The following is a 27,941-nucleotide window of genomic DNA, read 5'->3' as shown; positions in this document are numbered from 1 at the left end:
GGAACAAGACCCCTCGAAAGGTCTCCATGAACCCCCTCAAAAGAAAATCCTTTGCCTAACAAAAAGCAGGAAGTGGTTTGGAGAGAACTATGCCCAAATTCCCTAAATGTTTGTTTACATTTAAAGGGGGATATGATATAGAGATAAATACTTTGCATTGGTATGGATCTTGGTTTATTTATACAAATTTAAGGTCAATTTTGTTATATGTATATTTCTGCTCTTGATTAAGGTATTGTGTTTGTACAGCTCCTTTAAAAATGTAATGTATAATTAAGAAATACAGTTTAATAGATAGTCATCTATAATAGTCAAGCATATAGTCATGTTAGTTAATTTTCTAGATGTACAGAGATATATTTCAGATGGATAGGTTTGTTTCAAACCTTTCAAAGACTAACAGAATATGGCATTTAAAATGTTCTAAGAACTTAGGACTTTTCATGACAATGAGACACATCTGCTCCTGGCAGCACCAGCTACTTCAAGAAGATGTTGGGCATCAAAGCGGCTCCTTATGGAGTTTGTTAGCCATTTGGGCAAGAAACTGCTTTTTCTTGGACTGCTTAATGTTATGCTGTATGAACTGGACATGCAGAACCCACAGACAAACTGCCAATGCAGGTGGAACTGTCTTTGAAATTTCCTGCTTCATAGAAAAGTCTGCTGGATACTATGGGCCTGTAGGCTGAAGATGGATGCCCCAATGTTACAAAAGAACTTTGGGTGACTGTCCAGGCAACAAGATGTCTCTGTCAATTCTAGAGTTTTGGAAGTTGCTCACAATAAACTTCCTCTTTACTTAGGTAATATTATATTCTTCTGGTGTCTTTAATGGAGTTAAGAATAGATAGAGTTTTTCTTAGTTATAATTAAAGATAAAGTAGATATAAATATTGTAATTGTAATTCTTGCTTGATACCTGTTTTGTTATATGCAATTTTACTATGTTAAAGTTAAAACCTTCCTTTTTGGCCGGGCGGTGGTGGTGCATGCCTTTAATCCCAGCACTCGGGAGGCAGAGGCAGGCGGATCTCTGTGAGTTCGAGACCAGCCTGGTCTACAGAGCTAGTTCCAGGACAGGCTCCAAAGCCACAGAGAAACCCTGTCTCGAAAAACCAAAAAAAAAAAAAACAAAAAAAACAAAAAACTTCCTTTTTATTTAAATGGAAAAGGGGAAATGGTGTGGGAAGTCCTTCTGCATATGTGTTGCTTTTATTCATTAATGAATAAAGCTGTTTCAGCAAGTGGCTTAACAGAGTAGAGCAAGTCGGGAATTTCAAGCAGATAGAGGAGGAGAAAGTAGGCAGAGTCAGGGAGAAGCCATGGAGCCACCACAGGAGACAAATGTGCTAGAACCTTGCCAGTAAACCACGAGCCTTGTGGTAAAATATAAAATAACATAAATGGGTTAATTTAAGATGTAAGAGCTAGCTAGAAATATGCTAAACTTTGACCAAACAGTATTGCAAATATACAGTTTCTGTGTGATTATTTTGGATCTGGGTGGCCAGGAATGAATGAGCAGTCTCTGCCAACAGTAATACTTTCAAAAATCAAAGAAAATTATTTCTAACACAGAATTCTAAAGTAAAAGTATAACTGAAATATGAAGGTAAATGTAACAACTACATTTTCAGATTCCCAAAGATCCCCAAAATTTACCTTTCTTAAGTTACTTCAAAGCAGGGTGGTAGTAGCATATACCTTTAATCCCAACACTCATGAGGCAGAGGCAGGCAGATCTATATGAGTTAGAGGCCAGCCTGGGCTACAGAGTGAGTTACAGGACAGCCAGGGCTACACAGAGAGACCCTGTCTCTAAACACAAAATGAAAGTTACTTCAAGACATCGCCAATAAAACTCAGGATTCTTAGATCAGTCAGGACTCTTGAATATGAATAACAGAAATAGAATTCAATAAAGTTAAGGAGGAAAGGGAGGCTTGTTATGACATTAGCTGATGCAAGTGTAAAGAATCTGGCTGAGACAATAGGATATGAATTAGAAAGGCCCAGCAGGAGGAATCACAGCTAAGGTCCTTACTGGATAAAAAGCAGTCATTGGTACAGCTTCTCACAGTTGGTCACGGTGTGTGTGATGTTACACCTCACACCATAGCAAATGAATTCTGCATACCCAAGTCTGCTGCTGTGGACATCAGGGCTTCCTTACTCATAACGATCAAGTCAGAACACGAATCCAGTAAAGACGGCCTTCTTTTCTCATCTTCCTTTCTCTATTGTTCTCATTTTCTTGATCATGTTAGTGAGTCTATCTAACTATCCTTCCTTTCTTATGTTTATTTAAACATATGCATACCTGTGGAAATATACACCATATAAACACATAAATGATATCATGGTATAAATCTCATTCTGTTTCTTACTTTTTTCCTTCAACACTAAGTTTGGGAGACTATTTGTCCATGTTATTACATGTAAATCTAGCCACTATTTTTGTTTTATGCCTTTCTATCCTATGGAACCTCTATAGCTTGCTTCTCTAGCTCCATTATGATGGACACCTAGGGTGATTCCAAGGATTTACCACCTCAGAAACTGATACAACGAAAAGCTCAGATGTATTTCCTTAGGACACATGTGATAATGTCTCAGAGTATATGCCCAGGATTTGGAGCACCAGGTCATACAATGTTTCCACAAGAGACAAGCAAACGACTCTCCAGAACTACTGAACAGCTCTCAATGCACTCACAGTTGCTTTTTCCTTTACCAGCACGTGAGAGCATCCCGAGCTTTTACACTTCTACCAACACTGTAGTCATTTCTCACTGCTATTTTCATTTTCATTTATGTATCAGTGAAGCTGAAAGTCTCAACATGTTCAAGTTTCCTGTTGTGTAAATTACTATCTGAATATACTATCTGAATTCATATATCTGTTGAGCTGACAATTTTCTTTTTCATTTTCTTTGTTTTAATTTATTTTTCTACTTATTTTGATGCAAACTCTCACTTTGCAACCCAGGCTGTCCTTGAACTCATAGAGATCATCCTATTTCAGCCTCCAGAGTGCAGGGATTATAGGACACTACCATGTCTAGTTTTACTGCCTGCTGATTAATCCTCTGTTTTATACACTACAAATACACTTTCCAGTCTATTATTAGCCCACTTCATATGTTCCTGGCTCCTCTGTATTGCTGGCACCAGAATCAAATTTATGAAGATAATATTCAGGATTTGTTGACTGATGGGCAGGGAGAGAAAGTATTGACCATCTTTGCATAGTAGTAAGTAGGGGCCCCCACCAAGCCATCCATTAGAGGGTACCCTAATTTATATATTGGGCAGCTGCTAGAGTTGACTCATTCAGTTCTCCACCATCCATATATAGTCTTTTCCCTGTACTTACACCCTAAAAAAACCTCCCTTATTAATATAGTACAACTACACTTGATAGCACCAAAATTGCACTTCGCCTCCTTCCCGAAGGAAGGCAATCAAAAACAAAAATTAGGATGTTTTCAGGCAGAAACAGCAGAAAACTCACTCGGGCTCAAATGGTAAATGCAAATTATTGCCTCACTTGATGGACCACAGACGGGAAGACATCGGGATGGTACGATCTGGATTATGATGCCATTTCTCTGTGGCTCTCTTGCTTTTGCCGCCTCTGCTTTTCAGCACCACCCTCAGGTAAGTATTCCATGTGTTCAGAAGACGGCTAGCAGCGGCAGAGGGACTACATGCTTTTTTGTTCCTATTCAGGGAAGATGAGCCATCTTGCCCCTCAAGAGCTGAATGTAGTCCTAAGACTCACTGTGACTGGACCATCTCTGAACCAATCATCACTGTGACTGGGGAATGAAATTACTCAGGCCGGTATACCTATAAAGAGCGATACCTAGATCAGGCGCTGGGGTCAATTCAAATTCTATAGATGTTATAAAGTGGACAGATGGAATAAATGCTGGAGAAAACCACAATATACACTATAAAGGTGTAACGAAGAACAGGAAGCTATGGGGTCCAAGAAAGATTTTGTCCAACCTAGAAGAGCAATGAAGAGCTATCCCAGGATGGCGGCTTTGCAGCAGTTCTATAGAGCAACCGTCCACACAGGAGCAGAAAGAAGAAAGGCTCCAGGAGGAAAGATTTCTACAGAAAAGGGGGGCTCCAAATGATTATTATGCTTTCCTGGGAACTTGGGATAACTTAATAAGGTTCCAAAATCAGACAATGCAAAGAAAAGAAAGCAATTAGAAACCCCAAGAGGCCGAGCAGTGCTAACACACACATTTAATCCCAGTACTCAGAGGCAGGTGGATCTCTGAGTTCAAGGCCGGCCTGGTCTAAGTAGTGAGTCCAGCACAGGCATGGCTACCCTGTATTAACAAAACAAAACAAAACAAAAAACTGAAGGCACTCCAAAGGTCGGGGACTGTATAAGAAAAGAAATGTGGCCCGAGAGAACAGCTCAGTCAGTGAAGTGCTTGCCTTGCAAGCATGCAAATCCGAGTTAGATCACTAAAGACCATATTAAAGAAAAAGCTAGGCTTGGTGATGTGCTCATTCCCACTACTTGGAAAGTAGAGACAGGAAGATCCCTGAGCTAGTAGGCCTAACCTATTTTCTGAGTTCCAGGCTGGGGAGAGACCTTGTCTTTAAAAAAAAAAAAGTGGATGGTACCTGGAGAACAGCACCAAAGGTTATTTTATTCTCTCTACACACAAGTACACACACATATGCACCCAAACACAAACATGCGTACATAAAATTATGTACATAGCACGGACAGCTAAGTACTCTTTAGAACGATCAATCAGCAAAGCATGGATGAGTTAATTATGGTCACAAATAGAATGTAAGTTTTATCAATCTTGTTAATAAAAATAAAATAAAAGCCAGGTTTGTCAGTGCATAACTTTAATTCCAACATTTGGAGGCAGAGACAGGTGGATCTCTATGAATGCAAGGCCAGCCTGGTCTACAAAGGCAGCTCCAGGCCAGTCAAGTGACACCTATGTCAAACAACAAAATACAGATGACAGAAGAGGTACAGAGGTTATATATATATAATTGGTGACATGACTATAGATAATGACTAAAATTGCTTATATACTGATAAATAGAAAAACAGCATTATTTGGAGATGTGAAGATAATTATCAGAAAAAAGGAAAACAGGTAGATTAGTAAGTAGATTTCAAAGTCAAGATGACAGATTTACCATGAGATTTATACTGAGAGCCTGCTAAAATGGTAGTAAAGGAATTATAAAGGTATAAAACACCTTGATACTATATAAATTACTATGAGGAAGAGTCCAGGAGAACATCTGTCAACAAAACAGAGGTTTCAATAAATTTCTGGAAGATAGGAATCAAGTGGAGAATTGGTGTAGTAGTTTGACTTGTAGTGGCCTCCACAATCTCATAGGGAGTGGCACTATTAAGAGGTGTGTCTTTGTTGGAGTGGGTATGGCCTTGTTAGAGGAAATGTGTAACTGTGAGGGTGGGCTTTGAGGTTTCCTGTGCTCAGAATACCACCTAGTGTCTCAGTCAACTTCCTGTTGCCTGCAAGATGTAGGCCTCCAATACCATATCTGACAGCAAGATGCCATGCTCCCCACCATGATGATAACAGACGGAACCTCTGAAATTGTAAGCAAGCCACCCCAATGAACTGTTTTCCTTTATAAGAGTTGTCATGGCCATGGTGTCTCTTCACAGAAGTGGGAACCCTGAGACAGTTGGTAATTGAGGAAGCATGGCGGACAAAGCCACAGCCCGGAACTTGTGTGAAGGTGGTGCCTCTGATAAAGAAGTTGCCCTTTCTTTGCAGGAAGTTTGAAGAGCTTGGGGTCTTGACAACGCCAGGTATGGTGAAAGGTGGGAGGGAGATGTGTGGCTGAAAACAAGGAGGTTAATGGGAAGACTGTATGCCCAACTATCTACCCCTATGCAATGTCCAGCAGATGGGTGTCTACTCATTAGACAAAGACAGGGGGCTCTATGAAGGAATTGAACCATCTCAGAGACAGGATCTTGGTGTTCTGCTAACTGGGGACTACAGCTTAAGAGTCAGAACTTGTCTTCTCGTCCTACAGGGAATCTGTCAGTTTGCCTAGTCCCTCCTCACCCCAAACTTGCAATACGATTTTCATTGTTATATATTTTTTAAAACTTTTACTGGTTCATTTTGCTTATTTGACTATTTCACACATACACACACACACACACACACACACACACACACACACATACTGATTGCTCCCCTCACACACTCTCTTATCTCCCTTTCATCCCTGTCAACACCCTCTCCAACCCATGCTAATCTTTCCCAGATTCAAGACTCTTGGTTTGGTTTTGTGACTCTTTTTTTTTTCTTTTGGTTTTTTTTTTTTCAAGACAGGGTTTCTTTGTGTAACAGTCCTGGCTGTCCTGGAACACACTTTGTAGACCAGACTGGCCTTGAACTCTTTGTGACTCATTTTAACCAGGACCATCTATGTGGCCATTGCATTCAAACTATCCATTGAAGTCTGATGAGGTTTGAGTGGGTATGCAAGTGAAAGCAGTGATTTCCCCTGAATCAATCAGTCAGAAATAGTCCAGCAGTGTAGGCTGAGGCCCTCTTGAGTTCCTCCTTTTGTGATTTGTGCAGAATCAGTGACGGCATCTTCAGCAGCTGGGAGTTTGTAACCGCAATGGTTGTGCCTTGCCCAGAAAATGACATTTTATAGCTCTTCTATTTATTTTCTGACTATTACATTCCTTCCATCCCTTCTTCCACAAGACTCCCTGAGCTTTAGAGATGGTGGTATAATCTCTGCACCCACCATAGTTCACTGGAAAGAGACTGTCTTAGGGTTTCTTTTGCTGTGAAGAGACACCATGGCTACAGCAACTCTTATAAAAAAAAAGACATTTAATTATGGTGGCTCACTTGCAGTTCAGAAGTTTAGTCCATTATTGTCATGGCAAGAAGCAAGGCAACATGCAGGCAGACTTGATGCTGGAGAGGCAGTTGGGAGTTCTACATCTTGATCTGCAAGCAACAGGAAAAAACTGGGACACTGGGTCTGGCTTGAGTATCTGAGACTTCAAAGGCCATTTCCTCAGTGACACAATTACTCCAACAAAGCCACATCCACTCCACACCTCCTAATAGTGCCACTCCCTATGGGCCTATGGAGGCCATTTTCATTCAAACCACCACACTTCACTTCCTGGCTCCTATAGACTTGTAGCCATATCATAATGCAAAATACATTTTGTCCAACTTCAAACGTTCCCATGGTCTATCACATAGTCTCAGCACGGTTTAAAAGGTCAAAGTCTCTTCTGAGACTCACGTCAATCTTTTAACTGTAATCCTCTGTAAAATCAAAATGAAAAAGCAGATCACATACTTCCAACATATAATGGCACAGAATATATCTTACCATTCCAGAAGGGTGGGAAGGGAGCATAGTAAGAAAATATTGGACCTAAGCAAGAACAAAAACCAGCTGAACAAACTCCAAACACTGCATCTCCATGTCTGATGTCAAAACACTCTTCAGATCTCCAACTCCTTTCATCTTTGTTGACTGCAAAACACTTCTTTCTCTTGAGCTGGTTCCATTCCCTATCAGCAGCTTTCCTTGGCAGGTATCCCACTGCTCCGGTATTTCCATCATCTTTGGCATGCAGGCTTCACCTTCACAGCTTCACACAATGGCCTACCTAAGGTCTCCACGTAGGGACAGCCCTGGCATACTCCTCAGCAGCTTCCCTTAATTGCGGAGGGAGATTCCAGAACGCCTCTCTTCTATCCTTGACTTAAAATCAGAACTGCATGGCCGAAGCTGTCAAGTTCTGCTTGCTGAGGCTGGAACGCGGCTCCCTTGTCCAGTTATATTTTCATCAGCCTTCTCTTATCAATGGTTTCCTTCACTCTCTAAGCTTAGCTGTCCCGGAACTTGCTCTGTAGACCAGGCTGTCCTTGAACTCTTGAAAATCTGCCTGCCTCTGCCTCCCAAATCATGGGATTAAAGATGTCTGCCACTGGGGCTGGAAAGATGGCTCAGTGGTTAAGAGCATTGCCTGCTCTTCCAAAAGTCCTGAGTTCAATTCCCGGCAACCACATGGTGGCTCACAACCATCTGTAATGAGGTCTGGTGCCCTCTTCTGGCCTGCAGACATACACACAGACAGAATATTGTATACATAACAAATAAATAAATAAATATTTTTTTTTTAAAAAAAGATGTCTGCCACCACATCCAGTCCAAGTTTTTCTTTAATTCTTTTTCACAAATTGGAAGCTTAACGGGGGTGTGGTCTTGCCCTGAAGTCAAGACCCTTTACTTCGTCTATCACCAGACTTTTCTTTAATCTTTTTATCCCTTTGGACACAGGATTTAGTTCCATTAAACCTCCTGGTGCCCCTTTTCTCCTCGAATTTTACATGTTATAGTTTTCCTTGCTCAGCTTGCTCATTTTCATTATAGACCCACAAAAGACTGGCCACATGACACAGTCAATGCTAGGCTGTTTTGAAATGTTCTCTACCAAAGCTATTAATCCATAACTCTTCAATTTAGCCTCAGGAAGATTTTTTTTTGGATGAGGACAGAAAGCAGCCACATTCTTCTCCAAAATATCACAAGATAGATGTTTAGGCCACATACCAATATTATTCTCCTCTGAAACATCTTGAGTCAGGCCCCCACAGTTCAAGTCCCCACTATCTTATATGCTCCTACTAGTATGGCCCATTAAGCCCCACTTAAAGCATTCAAAGGCTTTTCTTGTCCAAAATTCCAAAGTGTTCCATATTCCTCCAAACGAAAACACGGTCAGGCCAGTCACAACAATACCCCCATTCAGTCCCTGGCGCCAGCTTCTGGTTTAGTTAAGGTTTCTATTGCTGTGAAGAGACACCATGATAATGGCAACTCTTATAAAGAAAAACACTTCATTGGGGCTGGCTTACAGTTCAGAGGTTTAGTTCAGTATTGTCATGGTGGGAAGGATGGTGTCACGAAGACAGACACGATGCTGGAGAGGCGGCTGAGAATTCTACATCCAGATTGGCAAGCATCAGGAAGAGCGAGTAGACACTAGGCCTAATTTGGGCTTCTGAGACCTCAAAACCCACCCACAGTGGCACACTTCTTTCCACAAGGCCACACCTACTCTGACAAGGTCACACCTTCTAATAGTGCCACACTCCCTATGAGTCTATGAGCGTTATTTTCACCCAAATCACCACAGAGAGGCTTCTCTGATTAAGGCTAAGAGCCATTGCTACATTAAAGAAAAATATCAGCAAAGAAGCCCAGGTCGCAAGCTTTTCTTTGAGAAAAGACTGCAAATGAAAGAACTATTCCAAAATAAGCAGAGTGACTGGGTAGAGAACTTGTCAGGAAATGAGCGGCACAGTGGTAGGGCTCGGAATTTGTTTTTCACCTCAGATATTTCCGAGCACAATCTATCAGATGATAATTGCTCTACTTTAGCCACACGTAACAAAAGAAAATTGTGGTCCTACTCCCACTACACTAACAAAGGCCAACAGGGAGTTCAGATTTTCACTCTCACTGGAGAATGTGTTGCCCTTCTCTTCCCACTGGGGCGGGACAGCTAGAACGCCCCTTTCCCCCTGGCAGTGAGGAACCCCTGGTGGGGGCATCCAATAGGGGCTGCATAGAGAGACCTGAATATTTCTATACCCACTAAATTAACGAGGCAGGGTCTCTTCTTCCACAGTAATAATAGTGTCTGACAATGAAAGCTAAAACAGAATACTGAAATAAGATTCAACGTCTCCTAACGCAGTAGCTAAGACACCCAGCTCTCAGATGACAATCACTCACCATAACAAGAGCCAAGAAAATCTTAACTTGAATGAGAAAAACAAAACAAAACAATAGATGACAGAGATGTTAAAATCATCTGAATAGTTTTTGAGGACAAGGAGTCACCATAAAAATACCTCAACAATCAGGAATAGTCTCAAAACAACTGAGGTGATTCAGCGGGTAAAGGCACATGCTGTCAAGCCTGCTGACCTGGGTTTCATCCCAAAGGCTCCCGTGGTGGAAGGAGAGAACTGATTTCCATAAGTTGCCCTCTGACCTCCACATGTACACTGTGGAACACTTATACACGCCTGCACACACACACAAACAATAATCAATGTAATATATTTTAAAAATAGTAACTGTTAGCAAAAAATAGATATATACGGGAAAAATCATAGAAACTTTAGAACTAAAAAATATAAAACCCCAAATAAATCCACAGTGGATATGACAATAGAAAATGGAGGGGACAGAATAAGGAATTAACTTAAAGACAGAAACATAGGTGTTTTCCAATTTGGGAAGCAGACAGAAAATAGACTTGGAAAAAATGAGAACAGTTTTAGGGACCTATAAGGCTATTATAAAAGATATGACATTGTGTCCTTAGGATTCTGAAAGAAAAGAAGGGGCTGGAGAGATGACTCAGTGGTTAAGAGCACTGACTGCTCTTCCAAAGGACCTGGGTTCAATTCCCAGCACCCATATGGCAGCTCACAACTGTCTGTAACTCCAGTTTCAGGGGATCCAACACCATCACACAGGCATACATGCAGGCAAAACACTAATGCTTATAAAATAAAAATAAATAAAAAAGGAGAAAAATCAATATAAACTGTTATGTCTAAAACAATCAGACTCACTACTCATCAGACACCATCAAGACAGGGTATTAGAGCCCTGTCTCAGAAAACCAAAACCAAAAAGCAAAACCAAACAAAACAAAATAAAACTGGGTATTAGAAGACATGCAGAGAGCTGGGTATATTGACACACACTTGTCGTCCCAAAGTTTGGGAGCCTTAAGTAGGAGAGTCACATGAGCTCAGAAATCCAAAACAAGCCTGGGCAACATTGTGAGAGAAGTTCCCATCATCCACCCTCTACATGATGGAGCAGTGCCTTCAATGTTGAATAGGAAAATGATACAAAATCTCAAATTTATAGCCAAGTATCACAATAAAGATATTTTCAGAATGTAAAGGGAGACTTTTTCAATAAGAAATGGCACTCACATGTTGGAGGTAAGGACCTGAGTACTCAACAGGAGAAAAAAACATGCCTGGTATGGAAACTGAGCCAGATTCTCCAGGCTAATGTGGTCATGTACCCTAGAAACAAATTTACTACCACTGCTTTGCTAAAGCACCATAATTCCTTACTTCATTCTAAATATTATCCCTAAACCAACAGATAAGCGCAGCCATCCGCCCTCATCAAAGAAGCTTCTCTACAACAAGTGGAGACCAGCACAGGAAACCACAACTGGACACGATGCAGAGACCAATAGACCACGGGGAGCCCAGCCTCAACAGAAACAACTCATCACAGCTCCTACATCTATGGCTCAGCGAACACCATGGGGAACAAGAGGAGGTGGAAAGTGTGTAAGAACCAGAACACCAGGAAGTCTGCTGTGGAAGAGTCTCTTCTAGAAAGGACTGTATAAAACAGGCTGGAACAATGGCGAGATGAATGGATATGTTAATGGTTAATGTAGGAAGGGTGTCTTAGGGTTTCTATTGCTGTGAAAGAGACACCATGACCAAGGCAATTCTTAAAAAGAAAACATTATTTGGAGTGGCTCGCTTACAGTTTCAGAGGTTCAGTCCATCATCATCATGGTGGGGAGCATGGCGGTGTACAGGCAGACATGGGACTGGAGAAGAAGCTTGCTGGCAGATATGGTATTGGAGTACTAGCTGAGAGTCCTACATCTTGCAGGCCACAGGAAGTTGACTGAGACACTGGGTGATATCTTGAGCATATATGAGACCTCAAAGCCCATCCCCACAGTGACAAACTTTCTCCAACAAGGCCATGCCAACAAAGCCACATCTCCTAATAGTGCCCCTCCCTATGAGATTCTGGGGACCAATTATATTCAAACTACCACAAGGCATAAAATCCCACAGGTTCTCATCCCTAGACAGAGAACTCCAGGCAACTAATGACTGCTGGGAGAGGGATTATTAACCATTCCCACGGATGAGCCCCCTCATTGCTTGTCTAACGTAGAGTGGTGAGCCTTCAAACCATGTGCAGACAAGCAACAAAAACGGAGCTGTATTTTGTGTTTATCTATTTTGAGCATACGCATATATATAAAACAATGAAGCAAAAGAGGCTGGCAGCTTGAGTGAGGTTCAATGCAGTGTAGCTGAGAGGGACTGACGGGGAGAAAGGGAGGAGGAAAAGTAATGCAATTCTAATTCAATTAAAAACAACAACAACAATAATAAAACAAAAGAAATCTATTTTCTTCACAGCCTTTCTGAAAAAGCTATTTGAGAATGTGATCCTTCAAAATAATGGGGGGGAGGGGAACAAGCATTCAAAACCAAAACCCTAAGATCGAATAAATGGTAGATGTAACCATAGAAAGTAGTAAAGAGGGATTCTAAAATGACAATCCATACTTGAAAAAGGAATGAAAGTCCCTAAGAAAAAAGTCTCAGGGGGAGGATGGAGACAAAAATCAGACTTGGTGGAATATTTTTAAAAAGTATAATTCTTAAGGCAGTGGAGATTTTGAAATGAAAAAGAAGAGACTATGTGATAAAGCAATGAGGTGGAAGAAGTAAAAATAGAAGCTGGGAAAAACTAAACTTGCTACAAAGCAAAAATTTATCAAAATATACTGGTTGGCCCTAGAAGAAAGACTATTTAGTCACATCAATAGCTGTATATTGCTCTTTAATTTTGACACTCATATTATAGACAAAACACCACAAATCATAAATAGCAATAATGATAACAGAGCAGAATTTAATCTACCACTATCACTTTGCTAGACCAGTTTCGATAATATAAAAGCACAGAAGACAAAATGTGATGGTGGTGGCCATAGAGCAGGAAGAGCAGGCATCCCAAGTCATTCCAGCTGCAAAGCAAGTTCGAGGCCAGCATGGGCTACACTGCCTCAAAACAAAATAAAACAAACACACATGAATAAATAAATGAAACCCAACAACAATGAAATTGAGTGCCTTCAACACGGCTGAGTAGATAAAGCTTTCACCACAAAGCCTGAGGCTTGAGTACAACCCCTGGAATCCACATGGAAGAAGAGAGAACTGACTCCTGAAAATGGTCCTCTGACCATCCATGGACTGTGGTGTGTGTCCTCATAAATAATTTTGTTTTGTTTTGTTTTGTTTTTCGAGACAGGATTTCTCTGTAGCTTTGGAGCCTGTCCTGGAACTAGCTCTTGTAGACCAGGCTGGTCTCGAACTCACAGAGATCCGCCTTCCTCTGCCTCCCGAGTGCTGGGATTAAAGGCGTGCCCCACCACCGCCCAGCCATAAATAATTTTTTAAAATTTAAGTCTCAAAATAGATAATTGTCCATGTGACAGAAGTTGGAACATCAACAGGGAGAAAGCTAAAGGAAAGACTATTTTCTTATTTAACAAAGCTCGGATCAAGAAATATTGTCTCAAGCAAGGTATAATGACGTCTGTTTGCAATCCCAGCACTTGAGAGGTGGAGGCAGAAGGATCAAGGGTTCAAGGCCAGTGTCAGCTACACAGTGAGCTCAAAACCAGTCTGGGTGATAAGAGACTCCATCTCAAAAGCACTATGAACAACAAAAAACAAACAATGGGAAGGGAAAGACTGTCTCCAGTTCATAAAAAAAAAATAAAACGTTACTGAAATTCAGAATGTTATCCAAAAGTGAAATGAAATTATATTAGAAATGAGAAAGATAAAAAATTGAACTTGGTGCGACTGTCCTCACCTCTCATTGGTTGAAGAACAAACACCAATGTGTCCACAAGGATTCTGAAGAGATATCTCAGTGGTCAAGAGCCCTTGCTACTCTTACAGAGGATTTGAGTCCCAGACCCCACAGCAGACAGTTCACAAGTGCCTTTAACTGTAGCTCCAGGGGATCAAGTTCCTCCTCTGGCCTCCATGAGAACCTGCACATGTTTGTACACACAAAGAGGCAGGCACACATGTACACATAAATAAAAGGTAAACTTAAAATATCGCTTTAAAAATTTTCTCACAGCACATTAGTTAGGTGCGGATTAACAATCAGGAAAAAAAACAACCCTGAAATTAGGTACCAACACTGAGAATATGCGGGGCAGTGGGCTCTTGCTCTCTATAAGACCTTCTTTCTGGATGATTTTCTAAATACCGTGCCTGCCTTACTTCATCTTCAAATAAACGCTTGATTAAAAGAAAAAACAAAGCTGAAAAGCATAAAGGCTACTCCTGCCCATGAGCTCTCTGTGCCCCCCCCAGATCTCCTTGTCCCTCCAGACTTCATGTAAGAGTTTGGAAAACTTTGCAGTCTCTCTCTGGCTGAAACATAGTCCCTGCTCTAGTCAAACCGTAATATGTTTTTACTGCTAGCTCCCTGCTTAGCTCCTGAGCTCAGAAAGCCCATCCTCATTTTCACCAGTTAGAATCCTCCCTGTTCTTTTTTTTTTAGCATTTAATAATTATATATTTATTTCACATACATCTTGTGCTATTTCAACATTTTATATTTATTTTATTTTATTTATTTATTAAAAATTTCCACCTTCTCCCATCCTCCCATTTCCCTCCCACTCCCCCCACTCCCCCTCCCCTTCCCTCTCCAGTCCTAAGAGCAGTCAGGGTTCCCTGCCCTGTGGGAAGTCCAAGGCCCTCCCCCATCCATCCAGGTCTAGTAAGGTGAGCATCCAAACAGACTAGGCTCCCCATAAAGCCAGTACATGCAGTACGATCAAAACCCGGTGTCATTATCATTGGCTTCTCAGTCAGCCCTCATTGTCAGCCACATTCAGAGGGTCCAGTTTGATCACATGCTCGTTCAGTCCCAGTCTAGCTGGCCTTGGTGAGCTCCCATTAGATCAGTCCCACTGTCTCTGTGGATGGACGCACCCCTCGCGGTCCTGACTTCCTTGCTCATGTTCCCCCTCCTTCTGCTCTTCATCTGGGCCTTGGGAGCTCAGTCCAGTGCTCCAATGTAGGTCTCTGTCTCTATCTCCATCCCTCGCCAGATGAAGATTCTATGGTGATATGCAAGATATTCATCAGTGTGGCTACGGGAGAAGGCCAGTTCAGGCACCCTCTCCTCTGCTGCCCAAGGACCCTAGCTGGGGACATCCCCTTGGACACCTGGGAACCCCTCTAGAGCCAAGTCTCTTGCCAACCCTAAAATGGCTCCTTAGTTAAGATATCTTCTTCCCTTCTCCCATATCCACTTAAAATCCTTTTATTTTATTGTGTGTGCATTGGTGTTCTGCCTGTCTGTATGTCTGTGTGAGGGTGTCAGATCTTGGAGTTAGACAGTTGTGAGCTGTCACGTGGATGCTGGAGAGCAGTCAGTGTTCTTAACTGCTGAGCCATCTCTCCAACCCCTATTCTTAAACTCTTAACTGAAATCCTACCTTCTGGAAAAAAAAATCTTGGCCTCTAGCCAACAACTTTCTATTAATGACACTCAATGTACACTTTATTCACATATACAATTTAGGTCAGTACTTTATGCCCCCAATCTTTCTGTTTGGTTGTTTGGTTGGTTTTCGAGACAGAGGGTTTCTCTGTGTAACCCTGATTGTCTGGAACTAGCTCTGTAGACCAGACTGGCCTCGAACTCACAGAGATCCACCTACTTCTGCCTCCTGGGTGCCAGGATCAAAGGTGTGTACCACCACTGCCTGGCCACCCCCAGTCTTCTTTAATATCAGGTGCCGGACTGAGATCCCTAATGTATCTGTAGTCTCATTCCTGTTTCAGAGCCTCCTACAGCTTCCCCACTGCTCATAATATCAAAGCTAAGCTGGATTGCACGGCTTCCAGCAGTTTTACCAAGGACCAATACTAACTACCCTCTGAAACCATAAACTCACACATTCTCTCTCTGCTTAGGCAGCTCCCCATAATGTTCCTTTGTCCCTTCGCAGATAGCAAGCACCAACTCCTCTTTTAAGACTCGGTTGAAGTACACCCTCTTCTACAAAGGTGTTACTGAGCAATTCCTCCAACCCACCAGACTCCAGGGAGAACCACCCAATGCTCTCTATAAGCTCGCCCTGCCCCATCTAGACTTCTGTTATATCATCTGCTGCATTTAGTGCGCTCCTCTGAGTCACTACTTAAGCTGTGAATTTCTGGAGGCCGGAGAACTGAGTCTAGTTGAGGGCTTGATACACAGAAAGAAACTCAATATATGCTTGTAGAGCAGATGAATGGAAAAGGGGAATGCAGGAAAGAACGAATGAGTAAATGTTCAAATCAATGTACAGAGTAATAACCAAAAACAATGAACTAGACACACTAGAAAAATCAACAAGTAAACGAGTGAAAAGCACATGAGAAAATGAGGGCACGAGGGGAAGAATGGATCCTCCCCTCCATGTCTTGCATTAAACTCACCAGGAAGAACTTCCCTGGCCATCACACATCGGAACTGCACACGTGTTGACCTCTTTTAGATTACAAGGAACACAGACACGCTTGCATTGGTGATGGACGTTTAAAGCGTCCACAGGCAAACAAGACAGGAAGGGCTTCACAGGCAAACTTGAAAATGGCTTTTGCTCCAAAGCAGCTCAGAGCCTGGCTTATCTTGTCACCCCCTCAGTTGAGGCATCTGTTGCTCCTTTCTCTGGTGCCTCCCAAAATGGTGACTCAACTACTTTCTGGCTGTATTTATTCTCCTCCTACTGCTACTGACTAACTTCTCTCTGCTCCCCTGTCTCTAGCCCATGGCTTTCCCTGCCTCACCTCTCCTAGGACTTTCTGCTTGTGCTGCTTTGTGGCTCTTGGGACTTTGGCTTCTATTAATCCATGTGCTCTCTTGGTTTACTTGTCGGTCTCCCCCACTGCTCCTCCTACTCCGTTGCTTTGTAGCACATGGTTCAAGTCACCAGGTCGCTCGCTCCTCTTACAGTGTCATCACCTCTGCTGCCTCACGGATCTTGTATATGTACCCAAGCCTTCTGCTGCTCCATGGGTTTTACATAATCAGTTTGTCTTGCGGCTCCTGCTATAGCACGGCTACTATTGCTTTATGGCTACTGCATCCTTTTGGCCCTCTGTGTCTTGCTGCTTGATGGCCAGCCCTATGAACTAACTAATATCTCACAACTTACAATTTTTAAAAAGATTTTTTTTGTTATGTATGTGTTGAGTGCCTGCATGTATATGTGTGCACCATGTGTGTGCCTGGTGTCCACAGAGGCCAGAAGAGGGCATTCGACCCCCTGGAAACTAGAGTTACATGGGGTCCTTTTCAAGAGCAGCCAAGGCTCTTCACTGCTGAGTCAGCTCCCCAGCCCTAGGATTTATGACTTCTACAGTTTTGCTGTTGCCGTGTAGCTTCCAGCCTCAGTGAATTCTAATTATCCCCTTATTTTGAATACCACTGATTCACTTCCCTGAAATTCCTATTTTATACCTATATGCCATTAGATATGCCATTCACATAAGATGGAATCCCCACAAGATGGAATCCTTACTCCAGTCCACTTAGTAGGCTGCTAAGCCGCCTAGAAATTTGTTACCTTGGTTCTGATACTATCCCAATCTAGTCAACTGCAGTTAGGCCTGTGAAGTCACATGGCAACTTACATAGAGAAACCCCTCAGAAGGAGTGAGGCAAGTTTTTCGATGGTATAATTGGCAAGCATTGTTTGCCCTGCACATACATCAACTCTCAAAGCTCAGCCTAAATCCCACCTTCCTTACCATTTCTACCTCTCCTGACTAGAACCTGGGTTCCATTTATGGCTCCAATACTTCCTAGTAGTAGGCCCTTTGGGAAATTAATTTCTCTTCAAGGACCTTAGGAATTATCAGTCTCTAAATTCTTTTATAGGTTTAGTATACTGGGCATCTCTTTATATGCTATTGGATAATGACGCATCTTACCTGGGGGAACACCCTCAGATTATTTTATGGGATTAAAGAGGGAGTTGGAGTCCTGGCTTAGAGGTACACAGAAGGTACTCAGCCAAAATTGATTGAACTGGATGGGTGAATCCATGACTGGGGGATGCAGGGGACTGACTATACTGTACACAGAAAGCTTGAAGGGAGTTCTAGGTGCTGAGGAAGCTAAAAGAGGATTCTGATTCAGAGATAGGTGAGGAACCCATAACTGGGATAGAGTAGGAACATGGCTATTCACATAGCTCCGCAGTCACCAACCAACCACACCAAAATTCATTAAAGTATATCTTTTGGGAACTAATGTGTCTGGATGTTCTGCCTGCATGTATGTCCGTCCACGCACCACATGCACCTCTGGTGCTCACAGAGGCCGGAAGTGGGCATTGGATCCCTGAAACTGGAATTAGACAGCTTGCAGTATTATGTGGGTACTGCAAATCAAATCTTCATCCTCTGGGAGAGCAGCCAGTGCGCTTAGCTGCTAAGCCCCTCAGTTCATCCTAGCTCGTATCTGACCACATTCAATCCATCCCCACTGTCCTTGCCCATGGTACACAGACTGGTTTTTTCACCGTTCCTAATCTTCATCCTCTTCACAAATGCACATTCATCCACTTGAAATCTTACCAGGTGACTTCTGTATCAGTCCCTGAGATTTCTGCAGGGACTATGCCAGTAAACAAGCTATCTCCAGGCCCACCCTGGTGGTTTGGTGCATTTGCTTGAGACAAAATAAGAAACCATTCATAAGATGCTGGCTGGAAAGGACACTGTAGCCACAGCTGCGTAGAACATGAACACAAGTCATTCCCATCCAAGCTGTCTTGTCTCTTTGGCTCTGGAGTATCTTCTACTTAGAGCTGGTTTCATAGCTCCCCCACTCCCCCCTGACCTTTAAGGTATGGTTCCTAAGGCTACAGGACCTTAGTCATCTGGTGAGTAAGCACTTAAAGGCTGAGAGCTTACCCCACATGCTAAAATGGAAGGTTTGGAAGTTGGAACCCATGGATGGCCTGTTTCTTAGGTACAAGCAAATAAGGCAACTGTAATGTCCCCTAAGCCCAAATTCTAACCAAATACATAAAACTCATTGTTTGGTCGCCTGGAGAGATGGCAAAGCAGTTAAGAGCACTGTCTGCTCTTCCAGAGGACCCAGGTTTGATCTCCAGCTCATAACTCTTGGGCATGTACATGGTACATAGGCAAATAAAACACTCATACACATAAGATAAAAATTAACGTTAAACATTCTTTTAAAAATCATTTTGTTCCTGTTTTGTTCCTGATTACCTTTAGCATCTCTTGCTGCTTTTCCCCACCCCTGCAATCCGTATGCTTCAGTGCTCCTTAATTGCTGGGTTTGGCCTCCAGATCTTCGTACATACCATTGTCACCGCCTGGAGTTCCCTTCTACTGGAACTAGTGAATTCCTATATAAGTTTCCGTTCAGGTATCACCTCCTGGGCTGGAAAATGTCTTCTCTGGATTTCTCCTAACATCCTTCCTATGCTTCTGACAGAGCTGATTACCCACGGTGCTTATGACTTGGCTTCCAAGTAGACAGTGACTTAACCACTCAAAGGCAGGATAAATATTTGACTCATCTTTATATTCTAGGTGTGCAATACTAAGATTTCCAGAATAAAATGTCTGATTAAAAGCAGATACTAGGGTGGGAAGCACTCAACTCCTCAGATGGAGTCAACCTAGTTCCTTCTCCTTGGGTTCAGTTTCCTTAGAAACACCCCATGCTGTCCATCAGGAAACAGTGAGCAAAAAGAAAGGAGATCTAAGTGGAAGTCTAGGCTCTATCACTAATCCATTCGAATCTCACCTCCCTGATCCTGAGGACTTTGAAGCACTTGTGTTCCAGTGTGCCAGGGCCATGTCTAAGGCGTCTCACGTAACCCTATCCCACAACGGAAAGGGCTAGTTATCTGGATTATTATTCACACCTACTGAATCTTATTTCCAGAGGTGGAAGCAGAGCAATTTAGTTTTGAAAAGTTCCATATCCTTTGGAACATGGGGGTGTGGAAGGTAACTGCTGATTTTCATTACGAGCCTTTCTGTACTATTTTAATTTTTACCTGTGTATATACTGCTTTTATCTTTTAAAAGGGGGGGTGGAGTTCACAAGTGATTCTGATGTATAGCCAAGGCTGCTAACCACCTCTGCAATGGAAAAAGCACTGGAATGAATTGAAGGAAAACAAACTTGGGTTCAAGTTCAGTGTTATCCAGAGCATTTAACCCCTTTGTATGTCAGTTTTCCCTTTAAGGCAGAGAACAGCAACTGCTATCTTTAAGAATCTGGGATAAGCAGGGTGTGGTGGGGCACGCCTTTAATCCCAGCACTCAGGAGGCAGAGGCAGGCAGATCTCTGTGAGTTTGAGGCCAGTCTGGACTATAGAAGTGAGTTCCAGGACAGCCAAGGCTACAGAATAAAACCCTGTCTCAACAACAACAACAATAAAAGAAACTGAGGCTCGTAAATAACTCATCTTAATTTCTATAGCTGGGACTAGAACCGAGTCTGGTCCTCAAACTGTGCCTGCATTTGCCAAATGATGGCACATGGGACAATGATGGTATATGTCTTTGATTAAACATCAGCTTGTTTAGTCATGCCTTCTAATGTGTATTAGAAAAATAATTAGCACATCAAACCTGCGATTTCAGGTGTTATTGTATGCTTGTATGTATGTATGGCATACATGGAGGTCAGAGAACTTGTAGGGAGCTAGGTCTTCTCTTTCACCCTGTGGGCCCCAGGGGTCCAACTCAGGACATCAGACTTAGAAGCAGTACCTTTACCCACCAAACCATCTCATTATCCCACAGTATGTTTCTGAAAATGAGAATGGATTCATCTACTCCCTGCATAATTAGAAATTCCGAGTGACACTATGGTGGAGCCAGTGCCCTACACACTGAGCACCATTGAGCAACCAGTCCCAATTAGACCTTACCTCCTTGAGACAGGGTAATAGATCACCTTTGAACTTTCACTCCCCTTGCCTCAGATTCCCAAGTGCTGGGCTTAAAGGCTGGAGTCACTGGGGCTGGAGAGATAGGTCAGTGGTTAAGAGTCCTTACTGCTCTTCCATAGGACCTAAGTTCAGTTCCCAGTAACCATGTTGGGCAGCTCATTAACTGCCTGTAAGTCCAGCTCCAGCAGATCTGATGCACATCTGTGTTACACACACAGTATACCCATAAATAAAAACAATACAAGTAAGCCTGGGAAAAAGGGGGCACGTGCAACAACATCCAGTCTGACTTAATTTTGAAAAGTAAACAAAAAAGCAATGCAGAGATTTAGGATAAACCAAATGTGATGACCTCTGCGACTGAGCAAATGTTAAAGTCATCGTACCAGGCTTTATTTCCTCAGCAGTCCCGACAGCCAATGAGGTTAGTTCCTGCCCAGATCTTAAACACGCTAGGCTGACAAGTGCCTACTAGGTCTTAGTTCCTGACAGCCCAGCTTGGGGCCCAAGCACAGTTATCATGTGTGATTGAAACTACTGGCTTCCTTAGGCTCTCTATTAATCAGATAAGCCCTATCTGTGCCCTGGCCCTTTCCGGATAACCAGAGCATCCAACACCTCCCAGAGGTGATGGTGCCTTCTGTTCCTTTTCAACGAGGGTCAGAAGCCCTTCCAGGCCCAGCAATAACAAAACTTATATTCGGAGGGGCTGCTATCTGGTGGTGCTCCACACATGGATAAGGTTTTTAGTGAGAGTCTGACATCATTATGAGATAGGTAAATGTAAGCCCCATGTTACAAATGAGGGAACTAAGGCAAAATAAGGTCAAATGATTTGCTCCAGCAACAATTAGTTAAGTGTTAAAAAGTAAAAAAGTAGAACCATGGTCTACTTAGTCCCTTACTAAACCTTACTAATCTGTCAAGGTCTGGCTCAAAGGTGAGCTTTCCCACAAAGCATGGAAGTGATAATCCTCCTCTCAAGGAACTTGTGATATTTAACTAACCAGAGTAACTGGTTACCTTACCATTTCCTTACCATTAAGAGATGTTCACTGATTCGATTCAGTATTTTAAACACAGACCCAGACAAATAGAGGGTGTTCATTCTGTGTCAAATGAACAGGCACACGAAACAGTGAACGAGGGCAGTTCAGTGGCTGCCCAGGACTCCTATGAGGTCCCAGGTACTTTTGTCCACTTGGTGTGCTGTCACCCTGTACTCCCTTGAAATAAAATTCAGTTATGCTCCTTTAAGTCTGGTATCCAATATTTATTTTGCAAACAAATCACATGCATACATAATGACACATGTCCACATACATAAGGGAGCATGGTGCCCAGAGAATTCATGATAATGGGTGATGAGAGAGATCCAGGAAATACACAGAAGGCCAGTTCTGAGATCCAGACAAGAGGGTAGAATTCCTGCTACTGTTCGTTGGGGTTGGGGTTGGCATCTGGGTACTTGGTGAGGTCGAAGGTCAGAACTTTGCTGATCACACAGTCCCCTTGCTGAAAGAGAAAAAAAATATCAAGAGAGAATTAAGAAAGGTATACAGCCTGGAACCAGGGGCGGAAACTGCCTCCCTATGTATCTGCTCAAAGGCCAGGCAATGGTTCTTTCTGGGTATGGAGAAAGGATTCACTCCTGTGTGCCTTCTTTCTTTTCCTACCTCTAAACTTTCCTCTGTCTTTACTGCCTGGCTAAAAATTCAGGGCAGGGCTCCAAGAAGCCTACACGGCTGCTCAGGACCTGATTACCTCCACTCCTCCACCCTCCCACTGCTGCTCTCTCTTCCTGCCTTGGAGAGTTGGGCAGGAAAAGGGCTGGCTCCTGAGCCCAGCCCACACTACCTCAGGATAGACTCCAATGAGGCTCTCAGCCTTGGTGTAGAATTCCTCCTTGAGAGAGATGACAATGGCCTGGAAGTTGCAAGTTGACTGCTCCTTGATGTAATTTGCCACCTGTGGGAGGGGTATTCAGCAGGGCTTAAGACCTAACACTCCCATTTTCCAGTCAAAGTAAGGGAGACTAAGAAAAGGCTATTGATTATCAAAACAAGGATGACCCAGTCTTCCAGGCACATAGAATAGATGAATAGCTAGAGCACAGTCAGGAATTGATCTCTGAATGAAACCCAGTCCCAATTTGGGAGCTTCTCGCCCAGACCTCACCTTCCTTGCACTCACCTTGCCAATGTTGGTATTATCCAAGGCAGCATCAATTTCATCCAGGACAAAGAAGGGGGCTGGCTTGTAGCTGAGAGGGAATGAATAGGTGAGCTAATACTACAGAAAGAGGGTAGCAACAAGAGTAGGCCACTCCCATAGCCGGAATAGGGCAATTGCATTCAGAGACCAAATAATCCAACTCTGAAAATTACAGTGGCCTAGGCCCCCGGAATTCCCTCCTCGCTATCTGGTTCTGTGTGCCGTTGTCCCCCCAGGACCATGAAAAACAGGGCCTTTTCCAGGAACTTCCAGGTTGGCTGGGAAGACAACTGTCTCCAATGAGCAAGCTACCTGTGGGTCTCCTATATCCCAACATATCACACTCTGCCATGCCTCCTTACCTCCATACATGCAACAGCAGGTTCAGCCTAGAATATTTGCTGGGTTCCTTAGCAAACTTTTCTTTTAAAAAATTATTTTATGGCCGGGCGGTGGTGGCGCACGCCTGTAATCCCAGCACTCGGGAGGCAGAGGCAGGCGGATCTCTGGGAGTTCGAGACCAGCCTGGTCTACAGAGCTAGTTCCAGGACAGGCTCCAAAACCACAGAGAAACCTTGTCTCGAAAAAAACCAAAAAAAAATAAAAAAATAAAAAAAAATATAAAAAAATTATTTTATGTGTATAAGTACTTTTCTTGAATGTATATGTGTGTACCATGTGTAAACCTAATGTCTACAAAAATCACAAGAGGGCACTGGATTCCTTGAAACTAAAGTTATGGATGAGTCAACAAATGGGTGTTGGAAACCAAACCTAGCTCCTCCACAAGAGCACAAGTGCTCTTCCTAACCACTGAGCCACCTCTCCTGCCCCCAAATGTCGCGGCCACCCTAATCCCGCAAGAATGACGCAACCACCGGAGCTCTTCTCACTGCAGTTTATTCCAGGACTTTATTCACAGCAATCTATCTCCTTCTCTTTCTCTTCCCCTCTCTCCCTGGGCAAACCTCTTCCAGCCCTTAAGTAGGCATGGGCTGCCAACCCCGAACTGCCAGGAGGGCACTGCCCATAGGCGCACGCATATGCAGGCAGCTGATAATCATTGCGTGATCATAGCATAGGTCAGGCCTTAGCCATCTCAGGAGTTGATTATACATCTCCATCAGGTGTGACACCACGCAGCTCGCTACACCCAAAGACTACTCATTTTTCTCACCTACCCTTAAAAACCTTTCTTGGCCCACACACACTACAAGTTAGGTGTCCCTCCTCTGTGTACACATGCCACCTACACTACTGTCTGCTTATGTGTCTGGCTTCCTCTAGTCTCTGAGCGCCTTAGGCCATAGATCACATCAGACTCACCTGTCCCCAAGCTCCCGATAAGAGTCTGGTACAGAGTAGCACTCAAGAAATGCTCACGAAGTGATGCTGCATACTCAAACGCTAAGTTCTAGGGGGTCATGTTTAAGCACTACTGGCCTGGGATGGGGAAGTATCAAGGTATGCCAGACGTCAAAGATGGCTTCCCAGAGGAAGGGGAGGAGAATGAAGAGGTATGTCAAGCCAGATATGTACAGAAAGTGCCTATTAGCTAGCAACCATGTGAGGAAAAGCCTAGAAGTGGAACTAAATACATGCAGGAACCAGGAGGCTAGGTTGAGTGGATAAGGATAGATGGGGAGGTCAGGTCCAAAAAAACTAAGTGCTATAGTAGACAGACAGGGAATCCCAAAAACACCTTCACCTATGTAGACCTCTGTATATCCTTTGACCCCAGAGTCTCTGGTTGCCTCAGCTCTGCCTCTTCACCAACTGCCCTATGGGGCAGAGTCTTACCTGTGGATAGCAAAAAGCAAGGCCAGAGCTGCAACTGTCTTCTCCCCGCCTGACAAATTGTCCATAGGCCGGAAGCGTTTGCCAGGAGCTACACAATTGTAGTTGATGCCATCCAAATAGGGCTCTTCAGGATTCTCAGGGCCCAGGAATGCCTAGGGGATGACAAAGGGGATGAGGACCTGGTATGTGTACATGAGCATGGTGATGGGAAGAGGGAAGACCAACTGAAAAAGAATGGTAGGAGCTGGTTGCATAAGGGGCTCCAGTCTACCTGGGCACTGCTGTTTCGGGACAGAGCCTTATAGATCTCATCAATGTTGGTAGCCACAGATTCAAAGCAAGCATTGAATCGGTCAAAGCGCTCCTTCTTAATCTGTTCAAAAGCCTGCTTGGCCTTCTTTGCTCGCTTTCTTGCTGCCTCAAACTCTGCCAGAAAAAAGAAGATCAAATGATGATCGCTCAGGGCCCTGGGTTCTGCCAGGGTTGAGAACCACACCGTGCCAAGAATCACCTGTAAATGAAAATTCTAGGGACAACCTAGAGAGAAAAATGCCTGAAGAAAGCCCCACAGGGATCAGTATCCAGTGAGTTGGCCACCGCAGTCTAGTCCTAGAGCCACACAAGCATGGATTCCTCCATGAGCTATACCAGCTATCTTAGCACCATCATTTGCTCCCCAGAAAGCGAGTAGATAATCCCCACTGTTCAGGGTACCCAGCAATTTTGAATATCAAAGTATGTGAAAACAGAGGCTGGTGTGTTATCACAGCACACCGTTATCACACCTTCAGTCCTCTGCTCCCATCTAAAGCCCAGCAGGTCTTACCATCTGAGGTCTCCTGGAACTTGTCTCGGACACTCTCCAGCTTTTCCATGGCCTTCATGTTGGGGGCAGCAATCCGCTGAAGCACACTCTGCTGTTCATTCAGCTTTTGCTGCAGTGTGTTCATCTCTTGCTTGATTTCCTCCTCCGCCTGTGCATCCTGTAACCCCACAGCCAGCAAACAGTAAGGAGCACCCGAACCAAGTCCAGACCACTTGAGAGATGACCAGAGCTTGGGGACCTGCTCCTATATGTAGAAGGCAAGCTCTTCTCCAGCTCGGCGTCTTTCACAAAATCCAGCTTGAAGTAACTGTTCTGTCACTGGAAATTCTAAGTGAATGTGGCTTTCTCACCTTAGTTCTTCCTCCAGATCTTGCCAACCTATTTGTCTCTGGAGGAACAGCTGCTAGGGGCCCTCTGTGGCTTAGCCCGAACCATGAGTCAGCACCATCCCAGGGTGACCTGAAACTCCTCACAGACTGCTCTGGCCTCCACTCACAGCTCCACGACAACTAATGCAACTCATGCTTTCCTCTTAAATCATTGTATCTGAGCAAATTCCATTCCATTTTGGTTGGGGACCCCTTACAGCTACTGTAAATGCATGTTTGAATTTGTGCCTCACTGCCACTTTTAGTTAATAACTACTTTAACTGAATAGCCACCAAGAGCTGTTCCTGTATTCACAGAATTCAAGGCGCTAACAGAGAACACAGCTAAGTAAATAATCAGAATGGTGCAGGATTAATGTAAAGACAGTGACAAGCAGTGTTGAATCAGCACACAAGAAGAGAACCCGATTCAGACTCTGCGGTCAGGGAAAGCATCTGGGCGTGTGTCTAAGTTAAAGCCTACAGGATGAACAGTAGATGAAAGAGCAGACATGGTTTTGTATACAGCTGAGAACATCACAGTCAAAAGAGAGAGAGGAGGTGCCTCATTGGTTAGTCACTGAATTAAAAGCAATTCAGGAATAATCAACTTTAGAAGTCACCCCCTTTAAAGAACCAATATGGCACTATTAACAACTTGTGTGCAGACATAATCACGCTTGTGCACTAACAGAAGCATGCTGGGGAGGCACAAAGAAAGAGAAGCTAGATAGACAAGCAAAGGATAGATTATAAAAGGCTGTACAAAACATATATTTTTATCTCAAAGGAGACCAATGTGATTTAGAGAGCAAGAAGGACATGAATTTATTTACATTTTAGAAAACTCTTTTGAAAACAGAGAAGAGCTCTGGTATACTTGAAGGCTAGAAGACAGCATTAACTCTCCTAGAACTAAAGTTGCAGATAGCTGTGAGCCATCACATGGGTGTGAGGAACTGAACTTGGATCTACTGCAAGTATGGTAAATGCTCTTAACTTTTAAGCTATGTCTCTAGCTCCAAAACTTATATTCTAGTAAGCTATTAAATCTAAAAAACCAAAAATCTAAATGAAGTTAATTTCTAAACGCACATGATTCATCACGTACAGTGAGGCTGACACCGTAATTAACCACGGAGACAAGCCCAGGACCAGTGGACTCAACAATAAGTTTAATCAAACTTATTATTATTTTGGGGGGGAGGACAGGGTCTCATTATATAGTCCTGGCTGTCCTGGAACTCACTGTGTAGACTACACTGTCCTCAAACTCACAGAGATACACCAGCCTCTGCCTCCTAAGAGCTGGGATTAAAGGCATGAGTCACCATACCTGGCAAACTTTAAAGGAAAATCTAATGTCAATACTTGTTAAACTGTTCCATGAACTAGAAAGGGAAGGAACATTAGCAATTTCATCCTTTGAAGCCAACCAGCACTACCATAATGCCAAAATCAGGTAAAGATGATGACAAAAGAAAACTATAGCTCCAATGTCCCCGGTGAACACAGACACAGAAATTTTCAGGAAAATACTTACAAACTGAATTCAAGAACACATCAATATCATACATCGTGACTGAGTAGGTTTCATCCCAAGGATGCAAGGCTAGTTCAACATATACAATCATGAACTCACAATAACTATGGCTACCTGTACAGAGGCACATGAGACAGTCCTCGACAATAATCAGTGATAGTGGTTGCTCATGGGGCCATGACCCTTACTGCTTACTGAGCTTCTGAAAGAGGTGAAATCATTTTCTCCAGCTATGTACCCAGTGCTGAGACTACCAAGCTC

The 27,941-nt window shown here is 43.2% G+C and overlaps 1 protein-coding gene across 3 annotated transcripts in view; it reads right to left on the bottom strand.

The window, feature by feature from the left end:
• Positions 1-22,187: 22,187 nt before the first annotated feature.
• Positions 22,188-27,941, bottom strand: part of Smc1a (structural maintenance of chromosomes 1A) — a 42,320-nt gene continuing 36,566 nt past the window's right edge. For 2 of the 3 annotated variants that reach the window (XM_041647698.1, XM_041647699.1), the window contains 6 exons: positions 25,770-25,926; positions 25,215-25,369; positions 24,944-25,095; positions 23,123-23,192; positions 22,787-22,897; positions 22,188-22,444 (listed from right to left, as the gene is read on the bottom strand). In XM_041647698.1, coding sequence (XP_041503632.1) covers positions 22,361-22,444; positions 22,787-22,897; positions 23,123-23,192; positions 24,944-25,095; positions 25,215-25,369; positions 25,770-25,926 — 729 coding nt within the window. In that variant the 3' untranslated portion in view covers positions 22,188-22,360. The remainder of the gene's footprint in view (positions 22,445-22,786; positions 22,898-23,122; positions 23,193-24,943; positions 25,096-25,214; positions 25,370-25,769; positions 25,927-27,941) is intronic. The other variant, XM_041647700.1, reaches the window with a different exon arrangement.

The sequence above is a fragment of the Microtus oregoni genome, unplaced genomic scaffold, assembly GCF_018167655.1.
Source record: "Microtus oregoni isolate MIOR12 unplaced genomic scaffold, Mior012 000209F_ref0000067, whole genome shotgun sequence".
Taxonomy (NCBI): domain Eukaryota; kingdom Metazoa; phylum Chordata; class Mammalia; order Rodentia; family Cricetidae; genus Microtus; species Microtus oregoni.
The sequence above is the reverse complement of the archived record's forward strand: the minus strand, read 5'-3'. Positions and strand labels throughout refer to the sequence as shown.